General features: G+C 45.4%; 3 protein-coding genes across 5 annotated transcripts in view; 2 read left to right on the top strand and 1 right to left on the bottom strand.

The window, feature by feature from the left end:
• Window positions 1–2,156, top strand: part of LOC149364602 (uncharacterized) — a 267,785-nt gene extending 265,629 nt beyond the window's left edge. The window contains exon 29 of the mRNA XM_089574551.1: window positions 253–2,156. Within this exon, the coding sequence (XP_089430677.1) occupies window positions 253–496 (244 nt within the window). The 3' untranslated portion in view covers window positions 497–2,156. The remainder of the gene's footprint in view (window positions 1–252) is intronic.
• A 5,148-nt stretch (window positions 2,157–7,304) lies between these two features.
• On the bottom strand, window positions 7,305–20,965 carry Orai (calcium release-activated calcium channel protein orai). 3 transcript variants are annotated; one of them, XM_089574557.1, is made up of 3 exons: window positions 20,897–20,965; window positions 18,129–18,272; window positions 7,305–12,978 (listed from the first exon to the last, which is right to left on the bottom strand). In XM_089574557.1, exons 1-3 carry the CDS (start codon window positions 20,963–20,965, stop codon window positions 12,472–12,474), a joined length of 720 nt encoding a protein of 239 aa, XP_089430683.1. In that variant the 3' UTR covers window positions 7,305–12,471. The 3 variants fall into 3 exon arrangements, with proteins under 3 accessions (XP_089430683.1, XP_089430681.1, XP_089430682.1); XM_089574555.1 differs by lacking the exon at window positions 20,897–20,965 and adding an exon at window positions 18,676–18,883; XM_089574556.1 differs by lacking the exon at window positions 20,897–20,965 and adding an exon at window positions 18,733–18,860 and having other exon boundaries at window positions 18,129–18,319.
• The window catches only part of Kdm2 (Lysine demethylase 2), a 42,008-nt gene continuing 38,278 nt past the window's right edge, over window positions 18,914–22,643 (top strand). Inside the window, exon 1 of the mRNA XM_089574554.1 lies at window positions 18,914–19,124. Coding sequence (XP_089430680.1) covers window positions 19,092–19,124 — 33 coding nt within the window. The 5' untranslated portion in view covers window positions 18,914–19,091. The remainder of the gene's footprint in view (window positions 19,125–22,643) is intronic.

The raw sequence follows: 22,643 nt of genomic DNA on the forward strand, positions 1-22,643 counted from the left end.
CTCTGAGAAAATTTTTTGGAGCTTCTTACACAGTTGTATTAAACTCCTGTTACAGGTACTTTTGCATGCCGAACTCAATTACGCCAAGAAGTACTGAATCTCTTTGCGAGTGTGCCTTTACGTCAAGGGAACTGGCATCCTTTCGAAGTGTTCCTAAGTACTCTTTCTCCCCTCCCTCGTAACCTTTTCCGTTTGCTTGATGCTGATTGGACTTATCGCCATGGTCGACCTCTCCTCTCTCTCACGATGCAGGCAAAGTCTCAAGCTGGAGCGGCAGAGCGCAGTGACGGAAGACGTGTCGGACGACAACGCCGACCATGCCAAAAGCGAGTCGAGCTCCACGCATGCGCACTCTCGCGAAGGGAGCCAGTCCCTGCAGCTGTCCATAGGGCAACAGCCACCTGACGTGCGTGAGCCCGGGGTTGACCCTCCTCCAGCAGCTGCCAGTGAAGATGGCAAATCGCCGGACGAAAAGACTAAGGAGACTTCCTTCTAGTGCACATGGCCTTGGACTGACGCGCCTTCGCGCGAACTCTTGCAGTCTTCTGGCCATCGCGGAACTCTCGCCTTCCGTTTTGCCGAGGATCTTTTTCCGCTCCCATGGACGTTTGCTCGAGCCTTCACTTAGTCAGAAGTTGACGCATGTTCTTGAAACGCCGAAGCGTTTGAACGGGTCAGGCACAGTGAAGCCTAGCTGACTGGGCCAGTTCTTTCTTACGTATAAGGTATTGTAAGTGAATGGAATTTGGCGGTGGCTGCACCAGGGTGATCGTGAGCCTAGATCAAGTCACATCCGTTATTAAGGTATGCACTTGATATTGCATGCAGGTTCGACTGGCATTGACTTTTGCCGGTACGAACCACCCCGGAAATGTCATCAGCCTCATGCTAGCAATGAACAGACGTGATGACTGTGCTCAGATGTAAGGAGTTTGCATGAGGTCACAGGTAACTGAATGTATGGCCCGTTCACTGCTTATTGAGATGTCGTGTTTGCATTTCTTCCTTTCTCTTCTTCAAAGCGCTATTTTTAATGTCCATATTTCCAGAAATCGGAATCATAAGACTGTATGCTCATCATCAAGTGTTTCATTTTCCTCTCAGTGTCCTCATTTCCCTTCCTCATGGAGAGGCCTGTCACTAGGCCTGCAGAAACATGCACCTTAGGCAGTCAGGTGCTGCACTACACAATCCCCGTGACACGAAGTTAGACTGCACTTGAGCATAAAACAACGAAAAAGTGTAAAAAAAAGGTTAAATATGAAGGATATTTCGGCTGGTACATGTTTAAGGCAAGGATCAAAAGCCTGTTCCACAGAGGAGTATGGACAGTGTAGTGGCATTTGCACCTGTAGAAGACGCTCCAATACTTCATTTTGGCTTCCAGCTAACTGCACCACTGAAGTGGGAACTTGGCTCTGCCCCAGAGCACAGAGCTGTTGCATAGGTTTACGACTGCCCCTCCTCAAGCCGAGGGGAGCAGTCCCCACTTCAGTTTGTTACAAACTTTGGCAAGCCTTTCCTCGAGGTGAGAGAGCGAGAACAGAAGCCAGGCTTCTAAGGCGGAAGTCTAGGACCACTATGCGTGTGACAATATGCCTTGTCAACTTCATCATAAAACAAGCGCGACGTCTGGCGCACGTTTGAACCCGAACCGAAATTGCGCACAGAACGCGTCGTCTGCTGTAGTTCAATCAAACTTTTTAATAGGAGCTAGCAGAGATCTATAGACTAACTTGAATTTTTGCAAACCTAGGAAGAGCGTATTTATCAAGCTAGACTATACATAGGCATTCAGGAGCAGCCTGTGGTCTAACACAGAGGAAGAGGATATCTATACATATAATGAATACTACCAGCAATACCCCAGGAGCCCCGCATTTCTGTTGACGCAAGTTTATAGGTTCCCAAGTGAGTCTGTGTTGGTGTTGCTGCCCTCTTGTATGCCCAGTCAGACGCAGTATAATCCCAATGCACACACACATACACACACTTACACAGACTGTGCAACATTCCAAGTCAACTTCAACCCAGGTGGAACCAGCTGCGTAGTGCGCGTCTGTGTGTGTGCACGCTTACATATGCTTGTCACTTTTCAATTTTAAGTGTTGGTTTGTTATGTAAATAAAATCATTAAAGTTTTCTATATACACTTAGATGTTTCCTGTTTGTAAGATAAGAAATACGATGCCAAGGCAAGAAGAAACACCAAAAGATGCACCAAGCATTTTTGCAGGACTTTTTCAATAGACGGGGTGCGAAAACTGTAACAAACAGTTTTCATGTCAGTGCTATGACTATGCAGCTTTTAGTGCGAAAGCACTACTTCACGAAGTCAAACCGGCTCACTGAGTTTGTGTGAAGCTTGACCATGAGGGTGACCTTGGCCATACAATAAATAAATACTGCCGCAACTGGAATTTGAGCCCAGGGCAGACAGAGCGAACAGAGCAGCTGGCCACGACATGAGAGCGCTAGGATAGTGCTGCAGCCGATCACATCTCATATTAAACTGCAACAGACTCTCGTGCTGTCCATTGCCGATTGTCGTCATATCAAGTAATGCTACTGGAATAAAGGTGATGATCATGCGCCGACGCCAACGACAACGACCCGTCGTCATTGGCAGGCCTCTCAACCTGCTGCTTCATCGATTACTTGTGCAGGAGTCTTCGCCGCCAGCGCTTCTTACGTCCCAATAAACCACCCTTCACTACTATTGAACTAATATCGTCGCCACACATGCTGAAGACCCAGCAAAGCAAAACTCATGAGCCAACCAGGCTAGAAACATGCTTTTTCATTTCTATTCGGTTTAAGTATGTCAAAACCCTACCTACCGCACTTTTTTTTATATGCATGTACGAAGAAATCCAGCAGCTAGTCCAATTTTATTTTTGCAGTTTCTGCGGTTGAACCATTTCACAAGGCAGCAGCAGAACACTGGGCATAAGTGCCATAAAAATGAATGCAGTTTGTTGGAATGAAAAATCCATTTAATCACTGATGTAAAGGCCATATGTCCATATTGCAGATTTGTAAACTAGTTATAATGACCGATTTTGCAGAATGCGCACCAAAAACGAGTTTCAAGGTACCCACTATCAAAGCTGCCTTTTTGCATGATGTACTATCTATATTGCCACCTATGTCATCACATAACGCTGCAACGTTAAGAGATCGGAAACAGGCGGAGTGGGTGAGGGAACAAAAGCGGGTTAATGACATCCTAGTGGGCTTGGGCAGGGCATGTAATGCGAAGGCAAGGTAACCGCTGGTCTTTAAGTGTAACGGAGTGGATTCCAAGAGAAGGCAAGCATAGCAGGGGACGGCAGAAAGTTAGGTGGGCGGATGAGATTAAGAAGTTTGCGGGGATAGGATGGTCGCAACTGGCAAAGGACGCCGTTAATTGGAGAGACATGGGAGAGGCCTTCGCCCTGCAGTGGGTGTAGTCAGGCTAATGATGATGATGATGATATCATCACATTGCTGCCGAACATGCAATTTATGTCTTGTCACGGTGCTTAGTGTCAGTACCTAGATTTCGCTCATTACATAAACACTGCAAGGTGGCTCCAAATTAGCTAGTTACTAAACTGCTCAAATGCTTTCAAGTAGGCAACTATGAAGTTTGTAAATGCACTTGCTCTGAACTGCGCTGATACAAGAAGTAATGTAATTCACAGAAATGAGAGTTCAGTTTAGAAATCGTATCCATATATTTTACTTAAGCCATATGAGTGGCTTGCATTTGAGTGTGTGTATAAATTTACACTGAACTCATGTTTCGACCGTAATAAGGCACCAATTTGCTTTCGCACATGCGCGAATGTGTATACAGTTATACTGAAGCTATACTCGTTATACGTCGTCAACGAGGTGTATGACCTGGTTCCGAGAGCGCCAATCCTTAGTAGACCCCACCTTGGTTGGATACCACGAGTAGAAGAAACCTTGTGCCATCGCGCTCTTTGACCACAGACGCCCTTGCGCCATAAAATTTGTCATCATCATCCTTAGCAGACCAGTTCGCGGTGCCATCGCAGCATGGCATCGATTTCGTGAAAGTCGTCAATAGCAAGGTTTGCTGTATTCCTACTTCTATACAGCCGCCGCGGTGGCTCAGCGGCTATGGTGCTCGGCTGCTGACCCAAAAGACGCGGGTTCGATCCCGGCCGTGGCGGCTAGAATTTCTTTGGAGGAGAAATTCTAGAGGCCCGTGTACTGTGCGATGTCAGTGCACGTTAAAGAACCCCAGGTGGTCGAAATTTCCGGAGCCCTCCACTACGGCGTCTCTCATAGCCTGAGTCGCTTTGGGACGTTAAACCCCATAAACCACAAACCACCACCTACTTCTATACACTGTGTAAACAGACTACTTCCCTTATCTGCCTTCTGTCCTGCTACCTCTTGGCTTTTTTTCCATGGTGCCTTTTCCTTTCAGCTGTTCAGGTGCGCAGCAGTTACGGTGACTGGTGCCTATTTTTTCTTCATTTTTATTCAATAAAAATCATAACTACCACAACCACCAGATAATCAGTGATATCTTCACAAAAATGATGAATATCCTCATTCCAAATTTTTACACCTTTAAAGAGGAGTTGCAGAAAGATAAATTTGCTATTTAATCTCAGCCTTTTTTTTTTGAATACCTGTCTAAACATTCATTCTATGAATCCTGAATTGACCATGAGCTCTTGGTTTCGGGCAGAGTGAAATTATTAATCATCCTCATAGTGAAAATTCCGCAGCTCACATTTTGGAGCGTCAAGCAATTGCAAGCTTGCAGTCTGCGTTCTTGGACGTACAAAACATAATAGCCGTGATCATTGTTCAAGTGTGAAACACCTTGCATGCAGAGGCAGACACATTTTAGCTAAGCTGACACAAAGTTAACCGAAACACAATCTATAGCCGCTCATTGAAAAAAAAGTTTAGGAAGCTAAATCATGTCGCTAGTCAAAGAATTGAAGCGGCAGTGCTAGAATTCAAGACGAACACTATAGACTGCAGCACCAGCCCTCAAAGCAGCAACAATGCTGGCAATAAGTTTCTTTTGCATGTCTAAGGAAGATGCTTGAATTTGCGGTAAGGATGTTCACGATTAGCTCATAATCTTATGGGCAATACAGATGCAATCTTCACTGTAGTTTCCAGAAGCTTCATTCTAAGTGCTAGTTTTGGACTAGGGGGTACAGTTCACAGTAACCACATAGACATCAACCGTTATCAAATGGGTTCTGTTCACTGCAGGACAAAGGCCTCTCCCAAAGATATTCAATTATCGCTGACCTACGCCAGCTGCCAGCCATTCCCACAAATTTTCCTAATATCTCACCAGCCCACTTTTGGGTGTCTCTGGTTATGGTTCCTTCAAGTCTGTTAGTCTAACAGATCAATAACATGTTTCAATAAACATAACTTACCCCGAAAGAGCTGTTGAACCAATATTTACCGTATAAACGCGTGTAAGGGCCGCACCCATGTATGGGCCGCACCCCGTTTTCCCGAAGGAAACGCTAAAAAAAAAAAAAATCCGTGTAAGGGCCGCACCTGATTAGCTCTGGCTGCGAGCAAAAGTGCGCTTAATCACAGAGGCCACGCACGTGCACAGAAGCTTCCAAGTGCTGTCCATGGAGGGCGCCCGAGGCCGCAGTCATCATCATCGTAAACTTTTTTCTTCGCCACGACCTCCCGCCATCCACATCCACATCAGCATCACCAGAGCACAGCACCAGCTCAGAGTCGAAATACTCGGCGAGTGACGATTGGACGCAGGGTTAAATGCCGTCCATTCCCTGATTGGTGTGTTTTTACTTTAAAAAAAATCGAAAATCGCGTGTATGGGCCGCACCCCGAAAATTGACCCTCGAATCTGGAAAAAAAAAGTGCGGCCCTTACACGCATTTATACAGTAATAAGAACAAAAACTGGACAGAGCTGTCCTCAGTATCCTTTTAAAACCTCAAACATCTTTCATCATTATTCAACACCCTTTTTACTTCTCAATTGTCATGGGAGACATGCGAGAATAACTGACCACATTCCTCCAGCAGCATGAAAGTAAGTGGAACATCACATAATTGGGCTGAGAATTCGAAACGAGCCACATGCTTTTCATGGCAGCAACCAATACACATGTACTACAGAAAAAAAATTTAAGTGTAACATGAACACGTCACTGGGCAGAGAATCTGAGCATCTCACACAAGCAAAGATGCTGCAGAAATAAGAGGAGAGGGAAAGCCATGCAGGTGCAGTGTGGAAACTTCCGATTGTTGATGCCTTTCCTAATACAAAATTACTTCATGGAATCCTTGCATAGGTCTGCTTCATACTAAACAGATTCTAGCCCTTTTTTTTAGACACTGCTCTCAGGACCACATAGGAAAGCGGTCGAGTAACATATCCCGGTTGGCAGGAACTTTATTCAAACACACACTTTCTTGGTCATATGTTTAGGGGAATCCCCCAAGGTGGAGTTTTACTGCACCTTGGGGGATTCCCCTAAACATATGACCAATACTGTTCCCACTTCGAGTTATTGATCAATTCGCTCTCACCCTACCATAAGCTTGCCGTCCCGGCTAGCTCAGTTGGTAGAGCGACTGCTCCGGTGAAGCGGTGGTCCCGGGTTCTAACCGCGGACCAGGACAAATTTTTCTTTAACTACGAAGTTTCTGAGAAAGCTGTACAGCTTTCCTTTGTAGCCGTATGGCTGCGCTTGGGTGTGGATGCCAATGAGTAATTACTCCCTTATTACACACTTTCTTGTGCTCCACTCTATATGGACAGACAACTGATATTTAAGAGCCTTAATTTTTTTGCCATAACAAAACTTGCTAAGGTGCCAGATTCCGAAACAGTTGTGCCCAAAGTGCCTTGAAACATTTTCGAGAAAGATTTTTCAATCAGTCATCTTATGTATCCCAGTGCTGGAACCAATGATCAGTGAGTGCAATTGTGACTGCATGCCAGTAAAAGTGGCAGACAAGAAACAATTATGGCACCAGGCAAAAGAATCAACATCAACTTTTTTTTACACTGAAAGATGCAAGGAATACTGTAAGAGTCTGCTTATCGTGGGCTGGAAAAGAATGACAGCTTAACCATTAATATCGTGCCTAACCAGTAATACCGTGCCTAATACTATCAATGCAAGGCAGCATCTTCCCACTTCAATCATAATCTCATTACCTGTTTTGGCCAGATGTCAGTCCTTTTAAAAAATATCTCTATTTTCTTGTTATGGCATTGCAGGAAGAACAGATTCACATGCAAAAAAATTAATTGCAGACACTTCATTACAGTACTTTTTCAAACAGCTTTAGTAACTATAACAAGGGCTGTACATCATGTGCATTTGTATTGTATACATATATATGCGTGTGTATATAAGTAACCGAGAGATTCACATGAATTCGAGTCTCCACACGGCACAAAAACACACTATATACACTTGTACAAGAAATACAAGGAAGGAAGCCCCAAGGTACCATTCGCTATAGGAGCACACTGCTGTCTCCAATAAAAAAAAAGAAAAAACAATGCAGGGATGCTGTGACAAATTTGTCAAAGGCTTAGCTGTTAAGGACATGATTGTGTGAAGAAAAACCTATGATCCCTGCACTAGTCCCTGGTGAGCACCAAAGCTCTTGCGGCAGCAACACAGTGCACTACGTCTCACAGCATACAGTAGTTTTTGTTCAAGTGATTGCCTCAGTGGGTACAGGAAGCAATTCCTACCCTCCTCCTCGCCCCTTTGCCACGGCTGAATGATGGCACACAGCAGCGAGAGAATCGCTCCAGCGGAAAAGACATATCAGACATTACTGCACAATCATGCAGCTGAAAGTCAATTGTGCATGACGCAACGGGAACATACAGACCCATCAGGGTTGTGTGCAGCACTCGAATGGTGTACAGAAAAATGGACTGACGATTACAAACTCGCTGAGAAGCGTGGCGCTACGTGAGTGGCGAGTGCAATAAATGTTAACACCTCATACTAGGAAACACTTCACTTCAAACAAGCATGACAGGAATTTTTTACAACAATAACAAAAAAAGAAAAGCCAGTATTACCCTAAAGCCACCATTACGGCAGTGCAGACACTACACACAGAAAATTATGGGGCTTCCAGCTTTGCAACAATGCTCTTACATGGCTAGTAATGCAATGCAAATTGAAAAGCAACAACCAAAGAAAGGCTCCAAGTTTTGAAGCCTTCTATTAAATTGTAGCTTAAACTGCAATAATGCCAATATTTACCACTTAGGACAAGCTCTTTCAAGCAAATAAATAGTTCAGTCTGCAAAGTAGCTCCAAAAAAAGATGTCAAGAAGAAAAAGGGCAGAGCTGACAACTCCAGCAGCAAGCTGCAAAATGCGACAAAACAGGCCTAGTGATCTAGAGTAGCGGTTCAGAAATGCAAGCTTATAAGGCCGTGAAATGTACTGAAAACTAGTGGTGCGAGCACCCCGAATTTGTGCAGCAGTGCTACTAGAGGCATAAGAAGAAAAAAAAATGGCGCTCCTTCACATCATTAGGCTAGGTTGGCACGTAGTATTTCAACCCACCAAAAAGAAATTCACAGTAACTTTCACAGCTAGCATTTTGCTAGCTGTGAAACTATAACTGCGCTGTATATTAAAAGCGGTGCAATGAGCAGTGATATTCGTTGATCAAGGTTACTATGTACAAATGCCTCCCTTTGAAAAAAAAAATCAAATCATAGGCATACTCTTTGTTCTGCGTAAATGGACTACTTGTTAAGAAGAATCTGTCAATAACATTTCAAGAACATTTCATAAGTTTAGGGATATAAAGAGGTACAGCTTAACACATTCTACTGCCTCTTACTGAATCTGTGCACCAAATTTTCACTTTTGCAGTTAACTGTAGAAACTTGCGATGAAACCAAAAGAACTTCGAAGGCTGTTATTCTATTTTCACTCACTATCTCAAACCATCACGACTCATGCTTAATCAAGCTCTGCTGCAGTGGCTCAGTGGTTACAGTGCTCGGCTGCTGACCCGAAAGACGCAGGTTCGATCCCGGCCGCGGAGGCTAAATTTCGATGAAGTTCTAGAGGCCGGTGTACTGTGCGACGTCAGTGCACGTTAAAAAACCCCAGGTGGTCAAAATTTCCGGAGCCCTTCACTACGGCGTCCCTCATAGCCTGAGTCGCTTTGGGACGTTAAACCCCAATAAACCAAACCAATCATGTTTAATCAAGTATGATTTACCAGGAGCCTTCTTAATATTAGTGCTATGCCAGTGTCCTCAATTCTGCAAACACCTACCAGAAGCTTCCTTACAAGTTGCTGAGCCATTAAAGTACCCCACTAAATACTTCGTAATCGTATACATGAGCCCACACTACTGGCGTCGTTGAATAAGACTTAAAATCTGCGGTCTCGTGTCAAAGCACCAAATATGGGTGCTAAGTCTGAAAGATGTTTAGCACTGTCACAAAACATTTGCCTTAAGTTGCTGGCAAATAAGAAATCTGAGACAAAAAGCTTGGTACAGCTAGCTTCCATCAACAAAATAAAATAGCATCATCATCATCAGCCTGACTACACCCACTGCAGGGCAAAGGCCTCTCCCATGTCTCTCCAATTAACCCTGTCCTTTGTCAGTTGCCGCCACTGTATCCCCGCAAACTTCTTAATCTCATCCGCCCACCTAACTTTCTGCCGTCCCCTGCTACGTTTGCTTTCTCTTGGAATCCACTCCGTTACCCTTAAGGACCAGCGATTATCTTGCCTTCGCATTATACCCCTGTCACACGGGCGCTTTCAATGCTCATTGAACTCGATCTGCATCGAGATTTTCGAGCACGCTTGAAACATCCAGTGCTACACGGCATTTTCAATGCTCCTTGAGAAGTTTCCCTCATGTGTGTTAGGTGGCGCCAAATGTTCCTCCAACAGCCGTAACAAGGTGATGTCCGGCAACACTGTGCAGTCGGGGGCAGCGGCAGCCAAATCCGTAGCCAGACGTGCGACGCACCTAACGCACCTCTTTATCTGCTGTTGTGCGACGGAACCCGAGGGTTCGAAACGCCTCCGCGATTTCTGCGTAGACTTTGACGTTTCTCTTCTGGCACCGCAAATTATCTAGGTGGTCTAGCCAGCAGTCGATGAGAGCGGCTGTTTCGCGCTCGCTCTACAGTTCGCGCGTCGACGAGCAGGAGGACGCCATCTTTGTTGTTTACACTGACGGCCATAGAGCTAATATACCAACCTGACGGCGAAGCATGGAGCGCGTGGTGTCGAGATTATTTATAAATATGTTTGCATATAAGCAGGCATAGTGCCTGAAACTGTTCTGTCTTGCATTTTAATAAATTACAACAACAACAGTTGTAGTTTTGTTTTGTTAACTAGCGTTTATTTTTATAGCTTCGTGAGAGCGAGAGTGCTTTCGATTGTGCTTGGAACCTCAAGCACTCTTGAGGGGCCGGCATCGAGTCAAGCAGGATCGAGCTCGATTGCGCTTGAAAGTGGCCGTGTGACAACCGTCGATCTGCATTGAGTTCGATGAGCATTGACTCAATGAGGATCGAAAGTGCCCGTGTGACAGGGGTATCACATGCCCTGCCCAAGCCCATTTCTTCCTCTTGATTTCAACTAAGATGTCATTAACCTGCGTTTGTTCCCTCACCCACTCCGCCCTCTTCCGATCTCTTAGCGTCACACCTATCATTTTCCTTTCCATAGCTCGCTGCGTTGTTCTTAACTTAAGCTGAACCCTCTTTGTTAGCCTCCACGTTTCTGCCCTATAGGTGAGTACCGGTAGGATACAGCTGTTGTACACTTTTCTCTTCATGGATATTGGTAAGAGAAAACAAAATAGCAATAAAATAGCAATGAGTGTCAATGTCTGGCAAGAAAAAGCCTTAGGTACACAAGATACAGGTACAAAGCTAATTCTGAAAAATGTTTAGCACTGTCACAAGCTCATAGATTACTGAGAACTGCAGCGCCAATTCTCAGAAGTTGAACACAGGCTGCTAGAAAAGGTGTGTTTGGTCTAAAGTCAATGCAGTTATCGTAACAGAACAAACACTATGACAACTAATCATCAAGAGGAGATACTGAATACTTAAAAAGGCTCGCTCTCAATAATGGTGTGGTATGCCTGGGATGTTAAAAGATGCCGGTTCACTGCCATTTCGCGCCCCCTTCCCTCTGCACTCATCATTTTTTGCTCAAAGGTCGGCGCCCCTCGGCCCCCACTACTCAGCCCCAACGCTGGCTGCCAACATGCATGGCAATTGCCCGGGCAGCAGAGCTTCCTGAACCGCCGGAGCGACGTGGCTGAATGGCTGCGGCCACGGCAGTTGTGTGACATCTGAAAGAATCTAACCAATAGTCATCTCTTAACAGAGATATGCAGGAGTGTGAAACGGGGGATAGCGCGAGTATGGAAGAATCACCAGAAAGGGTGTGCCAACTTTCATGCACGACTGTGTATTACTATTTGGCTCGGGAATTTATGACAACACAATGTAAGGATTGAGCGAGTTTATGTACTCTCCTCGGAAGGTGTTTCAGGGCACCTTTAACAGCACAGTAATTGGTTCTTAGTTAGCTTGTACCACCACACAGCCAACTGTGCAAAAACTTGATAGTAAATAAGTTACAGCAAAAATGCAATCGTGAAAAACAAACACTTCTTCCAGTAAATGGTCGCTCAAGAGTAGTCCTGGCCAGAAAAAGTAGCCAAGACTCAAATTGATGACAGCCACATGAAAGGCAACAAAGTTAAATGGGTTCAACAAGATGCGAAAGAAAACATACTAAGAAACAAAAGCCACTGAGTAAATGCCAAGGAGATATACTGTACACTGAGGTTATGTGGACCACTTATTACATAAACAGCCACAGCCATTGCATAATGTGCACTGAACACCATCAGGTGAGAAAGTTTCAAGTGAAATGAGAGAATACATTGGCACAGTAAACTAATATTGCGGTTGATTAGTAATATGTCTATCAACTTTACAGGTGAGGACCTATTTTGGTAGTTGGACAGCCAAGAACACATCACAGATTTAACCCCGCTTAGCATAATACTGCATTTTAGCATTTTATGCACTCAGTGCCTTAAAAGGCAAACAGGAACAGAATGAACAGGTTATCTGTCGACCTTTACTGTACAAAAATGTATAAAGGAGGGAAAAATTTGTCAGCACTAACCTAGGCATTAACCTAGCTGGGCCACTGCACATTTCACAATCAGAATTTGCTAAATTGCTTCAAAAAGTTTTTGAAGTGGCACACCATACGAAAGCCATTGCAGCCGCAAAAAAACAAGCAGGCAGGTGCTAGCCATTGCCACAGCACTTTCTGATGATGGAGGGCACCTACAGCTTCAATAAATTAGTCACCGCACACTGCCGTCTGCAGGCTTGTTGGCATTGAAGAAGAAAAAAATTATCCACAAGGCCGCGCCACGCTCACACATTAAGGAGAGATGCTCCATTGTCAGTTCCACTGCCGCTGCCATCCTGCAGCTGACTCACCATGTTCTCAAGCTCCTTGACACTCATCACCGACTGCTCAAACTTGTGCGTGACGAGTTGCCGGTAGAAGTGCACCGCAAAGATGACGAAAACAATCGCGACCGGTATGAGGATGATGGTGGCGGCCAGGGCTGCATCGCGACTGTAATCGTGGAAGACGACCCAGGAGAGGATGGCGATCTCTGCCATGAACAGCAGAATGCCAAAGACCGTGGAGAAGGCCCAGGCTGTCTCGATGTAGAGGTGCATTTTCTCGTGGGGGGATTCAGACACGGCCGCGATGCCGTGCACACTGGCCACTGCTTCCAGGTTGGGGAGGATGCACGTGGAGATCATGAGGGCCAGCATGTGCACAGACACGAGCAGCGTGGTGCAGACGCTGAATGCAATCAGCAGCTGTGATGGGATGCCCTTGCTCAGCTGGATCTCCACCAGGGCCACCTGGAGGAGGCAAAAGGAAGACCATAATGCAAAAAAAGGACACCATGAAAGCTCGGCAGAAAGGACAGCGCTGAACTTGCATATAAATTTGTGTTGATACGAGCACGTTAATATACCTGCACACATACTCAAAAACTGAACACAAAAGAATACAAGTCCAAGGATAAGGAACACAATGAATGCCAGCATTTTTGTTTATGTTTGACTTTCCCAAATGAAGAGCTCAGTTTGCATTTCGTTTAGTCCATGTTTTGCTCATATTCTATTGCCCAAAGAACAAGTGTTTTCAAATTACTATTTGCTATCTTCGTTCTGTACACTGATGCCATTTGTATGCCCCTCCTGCTTGGGCCGTAAAGGCCTGCAGTATTGAATAAATAAAAATAAATAATTTCTTGAGGTTCAATATCTCCTTATCAATGGTAGCCACACATGGTTTACTCAAGAAACTGAAAATTATGCAAAATAAAAGACACAATCGTGGTTGCCCTCAGTGGAGTGAAGGGAACAAATGAGTATGAATCTCTGAGCAAGGTGTTTTGATTTTCCATTCAAACATATATGTACAGTCTTTGTCAAAAGTAACCAGGCTGCACCTTTTTCTTCTCAGTCGTATATTAAAGCTATTATGCCAGCCCTCAAGCTCTAAATCTCTGTATGGTAAGAAGAACCCCTGTTCTCCCCTTCAAAGAACTTATTGATCTTTAGGGAAGCCGTGAGGGCTCTGTTATACGAATCAGAAGCAAACCATGCAGCCTGGTTACTTTTGACAAAGACTGTACATATTACATACTGTTGCATTCATTTTACTGTCTATTACTACAGGCTGTTGCATTGTTACGAGGGCAAAAGACCCGGTCAAGAAAACATGCCTTTTGTATTTGCCACCCACAGGAAGTTTTCTTTTCTTTCTGGCAAATAAACAGTTGCTGACTAACATGCTTCACCTTTCTCCCGAATGAAAAATGCTTCTGCAGTATCTCTGATAGCTACTATTAAGTGTTTGAAAAGCACCACTTTGCGCTGAAATAGCAGAATGCAATGGCCAGGTGTGTTGAAGCATTGTTTCCTAAAGAGTCAGAGCGCTGTTTTAGGTGCATGCTAATGCATCAACCAGTACGGCCAATGTAAGCAGCCTTGCTCTAGAAGGAAGACTCAGAGAAAACTTGCACTTGTGACAAAAGCACAGTCTTTACAGCTACATTTTGTACCACCTCTTTTTTTTGCACCAACCCCAGTTACAAATCATCTAGGATTGGCAGCACCTCAAAAATATCATCCAAAATCGTCCAAATGCATAACAGTGAATTTTATCAGGTGATGTAAGACAATGTATCAGTGCAGTTCTGGCAACAAGTGCTTTGAATCAAACTAGCTATTGTTATTTTAGTGAGTAATGCTCCATGAGAGCCGGTATCAAGCCTGTCTGATGTGCTCAAATAAGTGAAAAACATTAACAGCCCCGTACAAAACAACCGAATTCTAGGCCAGCTGGCACAGGCTCATGCCTTCAAGTGTAGCATGATAGAACAGGGACAGAAAAAAAGTTCAAAGTTCTGCCCTTTCTTGAGACAAAGAAGCGAGGCGACAGCTGTAGTGCCCTATCATTCACAAAAGTAAAAATGCTCCAACTACTTTACAATGACTAGCACCATAAGTTAGTGCCATCTATCAAAGCACTAACTCCCCATTGTCTTTATCAATACAACGATTGCTTTTGAGCACCTTGGGAGCTCCTTTGAGAACTTTCGAAACACATTCAACATTCAATTACTGAAAACTCTCTTCTCTCTATTCAGTCTAAGGCTAAAAATTCCCCCTGATTTAACCCTTAATTTGAAATATTGTCTGATTCGACAGGACTTGGGTGACTCAAGCCCGCTGCTCTCTGTAAGGAAACTTTACCTTACCACTGCCTCTCACACACTGCTTGTGCTAGCTCCAAGAAAGTGTTGACCTCCGAGTCGTTACATTACCTTCCCGACAGCACTACATGTCCAGTGGGTGGGTCACTCTTGTATATGTGCATGTGTCCTGCTCTTGGTGATATGAATACACGCATGCACACAGGGAACAGCTCCTAAGACACACTGAGGGCAGCTTTTACAGCTTATCACCTCTAAAGCAAAAAGAACAGCCAATACTGAACTTTTCTTTGATGTTCTGGCAAAGGAATTAAAAAAGGCAGTATTACCAAAGCTGGTGATTTGTGAAACCAGTGTTTTCTGGTACCCATTCCAGTATTCATGTTTTTCACTGCTACACCTCACGTCAAAACCTTATTACTTTAACATATTTCTGACTGGCAAGTTATTTTGTTGTCACAATTACTACAGTTATGCTGCTTTTTGTGTACAAACTGGAAACAGACAGCAGTTCCCAGATTCCCTGCTAACCTACACTATGCATCCTTTTAACTGCATGAAAACACGCATACTGTGTAACCATGAAGAAAAGAGTGCAAACAAAAATATGTTCTAGCTTCACACAAAGATTTCTCCAGTTCAAAACCTTAAAGCACAACGACGAGCAAGTTAAATCTACTGAAAGGCATGTTTTTCCATACTACCTTTTCCCACCTCCATTTTTTCTCTCCCTCTCTCTCTTTCCTTCCTTTTTCACAACCTCCATCCCACCCCACAGCCTAGACTCGGCTGAGGTATTCATTCACAGAGAGAGTTACTGCGCCTTCATTGTATTTACCTTTTCAATGACGTACATTACATACCTTTCACATGACCTAAAAGTAAGCAACATCTCTTGAGAAAGTACAAAGCAAACATGACCTTCGAGGAGCTTATCAGCTCAGCTGGTTGCCATTTCTAGCGAGGCAAAGGTCACCAGTAATGGAAAAGTGCGCTTACGCTGATAACAACTGAGATCATAGCCAATGAGCCATAGATACCTTTAGCAAAACTTAGGTGCGAACACTACCGCAAGTCATAACCTCATTCATATATAATGACTTTGGTTCGTCTTTCCACAGATAGGTGCGGCACCAGCTGGCGAGTGATGCCAGCACATTGTTCGTTTACAATTATTTGAGGTGCGACTGAACCAGAGTTAAATGTGGCGCTTGTGCTGTTAACTTCACAGTTTAGGGCTCTCAGACCGAACATTCTCAAACACCAAACAGTGATTTCTTTCCTTCCCTTGTTTGTAACTTTCAACCTTTGACCAACGAAAGAGAGTTTGGCTCACAGGAGGTTGTAAACATCATCACAAAAGTAGGAGTCAACTGCATAATTTAACAACCAGCGCGATTCTACCTAGGCTGAATGAAGCAGGTCTCCTTAGCGCCATAATGGATCAAGAGAAGAAGAACTCCAGCGCAACACAAAAAACAACACACAGACAAGTTCACACATGAGTGCAGGCTTCCAACTGATATTTATTCAAAGGAACTAAGACTTATATACCAATTTCGGGAAAATTATATAAACAAGAAAAGGACAATAGTTGGTGCATTACCTTGCCAAAAATTCCAATTCTGTTTTTGTCAGGGATATCGAAGGTAAACCAACACAACAATTATGCAGCCTAGGTATCTCAGTAAGGTGCACCTACACAACAATCATGCAGCCTAGATATCTCAGCGACCTCTGCAACCTCCTACACTATCTGGTCAGAGTACCTGCTAACCGCAGAACAGCTGGCAAGACCCAGTGCGCACCGCCTTTCAATGCCAAAATCTTGATCTTCTTGACATTCATGACAATGCAAAGCCAGATTTCGTGTGCCTGTATTGTTAGTTTTGTACTCTTCAGGTGTTCATTTAAGCACCTATCCCATATGACTGTCCTAAAGCATGCTGAAGAAAAAGGGAACAGGTTTAGGTTTTATGGGGTTCAACATCCCATAGCGACTTAAGGATAGAGGGAGACCGTAGTGAAGGGCTTCGGGAGTTTCGACCACCTGGGGTTCTTTGACGTGCACTGACATCACACAGAAAACAGGCCTCCGGTATTTCACCTTCATTGAAATTCAAACACCATGGCCTGGATCGAACCCATATCTTTTGGGTCAGCAGCCGAGCACCATACTCGCTGAGCCACCGTGGCAGCGAGAAAGGTGAACTGTGCATACGACACCCTCCACACACTCAAGCTTTTGATGTGCCGTGTTACATCGCCTATGCTCTTCATTCCCTCAGTTCTCCCATGCACACAGCCTGTGTAGCTTCATAGGGACTTCTAGGTCATGAAGACTAGAAGGGAAGAATAGAGTGCTTTCTCCAGGACAAGTAAAACGCCATAAGCGCCATCGTCATCATCAAAAACTGCAGCACCCACCAGCTGGCAATCAGGAAAGTTATCAAGAAGGGCTCGGGCCATGGGTACTATGCGGAGCTGGAAATGAGAGCTCTCGAATATGCTCCACCTGTGGCTCCATAACCCAGATGATTAGAGGGTGGGCAGCCTATAGTAGTAGCGATAAAGCTATTGCAGCCGTTTCTTTGCCCCAGAACATATTTTTTTTTTACTTTACTGTCAATAGGCACTGTCGAACAAGGCAAAAAACTCATGTTCCCCACATCGTGTACCTATTGCCAGAAAAAAAAAAAGGCAAGAAGAAAAGTACGATAACGTAACATGGCAAAGATAATTCCACCGGAAGCCTCCAAAATGTCTGCACACTTTTACCGACTTACAGATTTACTGACCACTATGAGCAAGGAAGAACACACAACGCAATGGATAAACAAAATGTAAATAACTAAATGTTGTGCCCCACACGCGATACGTCAGACCTGTGCGTGCCACTGGCGCAGCGCATAAAGCGTCTCAGTACGAAATGCATTCGGCACCACCGATGCGAAATAGTTCAGTGCACTGAGCCCAAGACGGATAATCGCGGACACAGGGGGGAATCCCCAACTGCAGGCTTTTTTACGTGCGCGTTTTAACAGGTTGCCCTCTAGAGAAAGCGAACTAGATGAATTTACATATATAATCAGAAAAGATGCCAAAATTGTCTTGCACGTGAAACAAAAGCAAGCAGCACCTAAATAATGATTCACCAGGAAGTACCGGTACACGTAATCCGCAACACATCACGCACCTAGGAAGCGCAGGATCAGCGCGATTTCAGTCTTTCAAATGCCAGGCAAATCTAAAAGGAAAGAGCATACCGTGCGACGCGCTACTTACCATTGCGAACCCGGACAGAAGAGCCGACGTTCTGCTCGAGGCCTTGAGTTTAGCCCTGCTGAGATGTAGTCTCCGCCAGGACAGAGCGTTGACGTTGTTCTCCGGCTTGCTCATTTCCTTGACCAAGGACTGAATGACCAGTTCCTGTACAATATTGGGACGGTCTCCGATAGAGTCAGTCCATAAAATCTCTGCCCCGGGAGGGATATTCATGGGGAAGACAGCAATCGCACGGACACGCACAGACACGACAGCAGAGCAGCCGCTCGCTAGGTCCAGTAGCCGAGGCGCAGTTTCAAGGCGCACGACTACTGCACCCGCATCCGACTTGTTTACTATGTGGGCACGCTAAGAAATTACACAAAAGATGCCACGCGCAAAGATCGAATAAAGCGGCTCAGCGCGAGGTACGTCATCTGCTTCACCCCTACCCGTGACATGCCTCGAGAGACAGTGAAAGTGTTAATTTACGGCAAGTACTAATTTGCGGACCCCTAGACCCCCGCGAGGAAATTATCGATTAGCGCGCACCTATCCTTACACTTGCCTAATGCACGTGGTACTTCCGTGTGGCTCGTTGCGTTTCGTCACATCAAGTGTTTGCTTCTTTCCGACCGCAAGTGGGGCCTCGAAACGATCGAAAGGCCTATCCCCGCGACGTTCCGAAGCCAGATAGACGCAGTTTGCGGTTCACTGACTACCGAGCAGAACATAAGCGGAAGTCGGTGCATACGGCACGCAGCAAAGGCAGCCGCGCAGGCATAGGCGCAGGCGGGGACAGGTCACGTGACCCGGAGAAGGCGTGTGAGTGAGAGCGGTAGCTGTGTCGTCATGATGCACACACTCGCGGTCACGCACGCACACCAACAATACACTGCGGCTGTGTAAATTTTGTGCCTCGCGTGCTATCTCTATTAGTTCTACCGAAAAAACTTTTCACGCTTTCGTTCTTCGAGACAAGTCATGGAGGAAGACACCGAGGAGCGGCGAAAGCTGGTGCGTACCGTTTAAGCGCCTCTCCGAGGCCAATCTCTCCCCCTTGTCGATGCATCGAAAGTGATGGTTGTTGAGCTTTGCAGCCATTTTGTCGACTTTTTTTGCGTCCGGCCAGAGTTACGATCAGTCGTGCGCTCACCTGCACGTTGCGTGCTCCGTCACGCCTCACGCGGAAGCGCTTGCAAAGCGCATCGGCGAAGGCAGTTTTTGTTGTGCACGGGTGTCTTTGTCTGCTTGTGAAAAATCTCGCATGGACGTGTGCGGCGCACGCATAGCGCACAAGGAGTTTCGGACGCCGCTTTTGTTTGGCTTCTTGTTAACGTGATATTTGGTTATTGCACGGCATAACTCTTGTTGACCGTACCCAGTTGTGCGCGACGCGTTAATAAGCAAAGCATGATTGGATTGCGCGGTCTTCCACTTTTGTATAGTTCGCTTTCTGCAGCTTGTCACTTTTTTTTCCTTTCTTTTTGTTAAAGCATTGCTGTCTTCAAAACTGAGCGCTAAGAGCGTATTAATCAGCTTTGTAACCGGCCCACGGATGTGCTTTTTTGTGTGCGCTCAGCTTTGCTACTCGTTTTGCTACCCACACGCTGTGGGAACAGAAATGCTCCTGGGCGTCAGGTGCATGGCGCAATGTTGCAGGGAAAATGTGCTCGAGTCCAGCCCTGGTTGCAGCAGTCGTTTATTGTCGTTACTCTAATCTGCCTACCTTTATTAATCGCTACCTTCCCCCTGCCAAATATGTATTCCCTGATTTTTTAGTAATAAATGCGCTTTGTATGTTTGTTTTCGTATCGTCTGGGGAAAAAGGTGGAATGGGAATGCGCGTTTGAGTCCTAAAGCTGCACTTTGCGGCTAGTTCGCTGTACCTTTTCGCTGTGTCGGAAATCTTGTGTCGCAGTTTCTTTTTGTTGCAGCGTTTAGAACAGCACTTCCAAGTTGTGTGGCGAACACAAGGTTGTCGCTTGCCAGCGAAACTTTTAAAATTCTGCGTTTCTGGACCCTCGTACGGCCAACTGACATGTGCTCGGGAAGTCGAATGTGTGCACGCATTGCTTTTCCGTAGGCAAATGTTCGTGTTTTTCATTCTAAAGAAATTAACGCAGTGGCTCGAGAGCTGCATTTGCGACGAAGGCGACGCTATTTTCAAGTTTCCCGCCCGACGCGTGTTCGGTATCGCGCGTTCAGCAAATGTCATAACAACCAGGCAGGGCATTTCATCACTAGTGCGCGGATTCTGTTTTTCAAAAGTCGCAGTAAACTTGTAGCGACCCTATCTTGTGTGCCCCCTGCTTCCTCTGTTCGTTCGTGCTTTTGCCGCCATTTCAGCACGAAAATGACCCTCGAAAAGCGAAACAAAAACGTTGAGAACAAACGAAGGTCTAGGCGAGTTTGCTTTAGCAGTCAGCTCACGAATGGCTCATGTGGACACTTTACCGTATCCTCTCTCGTCCTGGAAGCTTTTGAAGCGAGTTGTAAACTTCAACGTTTTTTTTTTTTTCGCTCTCTGATTTTCTTATTGCCATTTCTAATTGTCCGTTTTGTAGTGCGACGCTGTAGCCACTGTTCGCCGCCTTCCATTCATACTTCAGTGGGCAGAGTGGAGGTCGTAAAACGCAAAAGCCTTCCCCACTGTTTGGAGGCTTCTCTCTCGCCTTTTGATCTTCGCCGCCTGTCGAAGGCTGTCTAGTGGTCTTGTTTTCTAAATAGAACTGTTTCCCCCCGGGCACCTTCCTTTTGTCGAGCGCGGACGCTACTGTGTCACTTGCCTCCTGTGGAGGTGGGGTTCCTGTCCCTGGGACGACGTTGCTGATCGTCGCACTGCCGTTGGTGGACATAAGCCTGGTCGTGTTGTTGAGGACCTGTCGGCGAACAGAATAATGGCGGAATAACTCCAGAAATCCTGTGGCACGTTTCGCTTACATAGTTTCTGTTTTGTAATTCCTACGTGCCCGTGAACCCCGGTTCCGAAAAAATGTTTTCCGTTTAGCACAGGGCAGTGACAAATTAACCTGAACATTGTTGTGCTTTCTCCTTTCCGGTGCGTGTCAATGATGAAATAACACCGGTTGTGACGAACCTCGGACCCTCCTTTGTTATTTATATGGGTATAAAATGCACTGCTCAAGTCTGCATTCATATAGGCGGGAAAAGCGCTTTTGGTAACCAGTGGCTCAGTGGTTATGGCACTCGGCTGCTGACCCGAAAGACTCAGGTTCGATCCCGGCCGCGGCGTTCGAATTTTGATGGAGGCGAAATTCTTGAGTCGTGTACTGTGCGATGTCAGTGCACGTTAAAAAAAAAAAAAAAAAAACAGGTAGTCGAAATTTCCGGAGCCCGGATATTTACGGCGTCCCTCATAGCCTGATTCGCTTCGGGACGTTAAACCCCCATTAACTACACTTTTGGTAACCTCGGAAAACGTTCTTTGCGCTTCCTTTTATTCCTTGATAAACGAGAGGATCAGTCTTATAATTGCCTTTTTCCTTTAGTCCTGTCGGGGATACGAGCTGGAACTGGTTATACAGTAGTAGGATACGGGTCCTTATCCTATCACACCCTAAGCCAAACCGCTAGCTTTTAACTGGGAGGGGAATGGACTGTTAATTTGGCGTTGATAATCAAAAAATGAGGTCCGCGCGCGGTCGGTCGCAGGTTGCCGTCACGGTAGCTCAGGAAAGTGGTGCCGTTTCGTTCTACGGTGGGACTAATAGTTGGCGCCATTTTCTTTGTTTTATAAAATGTGAACAGTTTGCATGCCGTGAATTCGCCCAGAAGCGTAGCGGGGCACATATTTGCAACTGTGCTGGTAGATACATCCTAATGTAAGTGTCGACTTGTAATTATTTTTGGAAATGCCTCGTCACACCTCTGTCAGTCCCCTAGCGAGCGGTGTAGGGTACTTTCTGTAATTGTTAAGCTTCAGCGAAATGCAGGAATTTTTTTTGTAACTACTTTGTTTCACATAAGCCCTCAGCTAGTTTTTGTGTACAGTGGGGTCAAAGACTTATTTGATCGTGCTTACAGTTATTGTTTTCCGCGTGTGAAACTTGCATAACTTACTTGAAGGTGATGACGGGTTCCCTAAAGAGCGAAAAAGGCGGTTACCCGTGATGGTGTGGATTACGGGTGTGTTCTTCTATCGCACGTCGGAAGTAATCAATAATCACTTCTTGTTTCCAGTTCGAGATGTCAACGAGCGAAACGATTGAGGGCTCTTGAGTGTAATCAGGCAACATGGAAAGTTACGCGAAGGTGATCGCAAATATAGAAATGACGGTGAAACTGCACCTCTACATCGTGTATCGGCGTCTAGCGAACATAAAGTTTTATGTGCTCAGTCTACGGAAACGAAATTCGGCCTTTTTTTTTATGATGTCGTTAATTTGCGTTAAGTTCAGCTCACTGTCAGGCGAACACAGTGCTGTTAAAATTTTCGCTTCAGCGCGCGTGCTTTGCCTTCCCCAGATTTGGCGTCATTCGCCATTCGGTTGCGATGAGCAGTTGGGCGCGCTC

This window comes from Amblyomma mixtum, chromosome 2 (assembly GCF_055824585.1).
Source record: "Amblyomma mixtum isolate Tamu chromosome 2, ASM5582458v1, whole genome shotgun sequence".
Classification (NCBI taxonomy): domain Eukaryota; kingdom Metazoa; phylum Arthropoda; class Arachnida; order Ixodida; family Ixodidae; genus Amblyomma; species Amblyomma mixtum.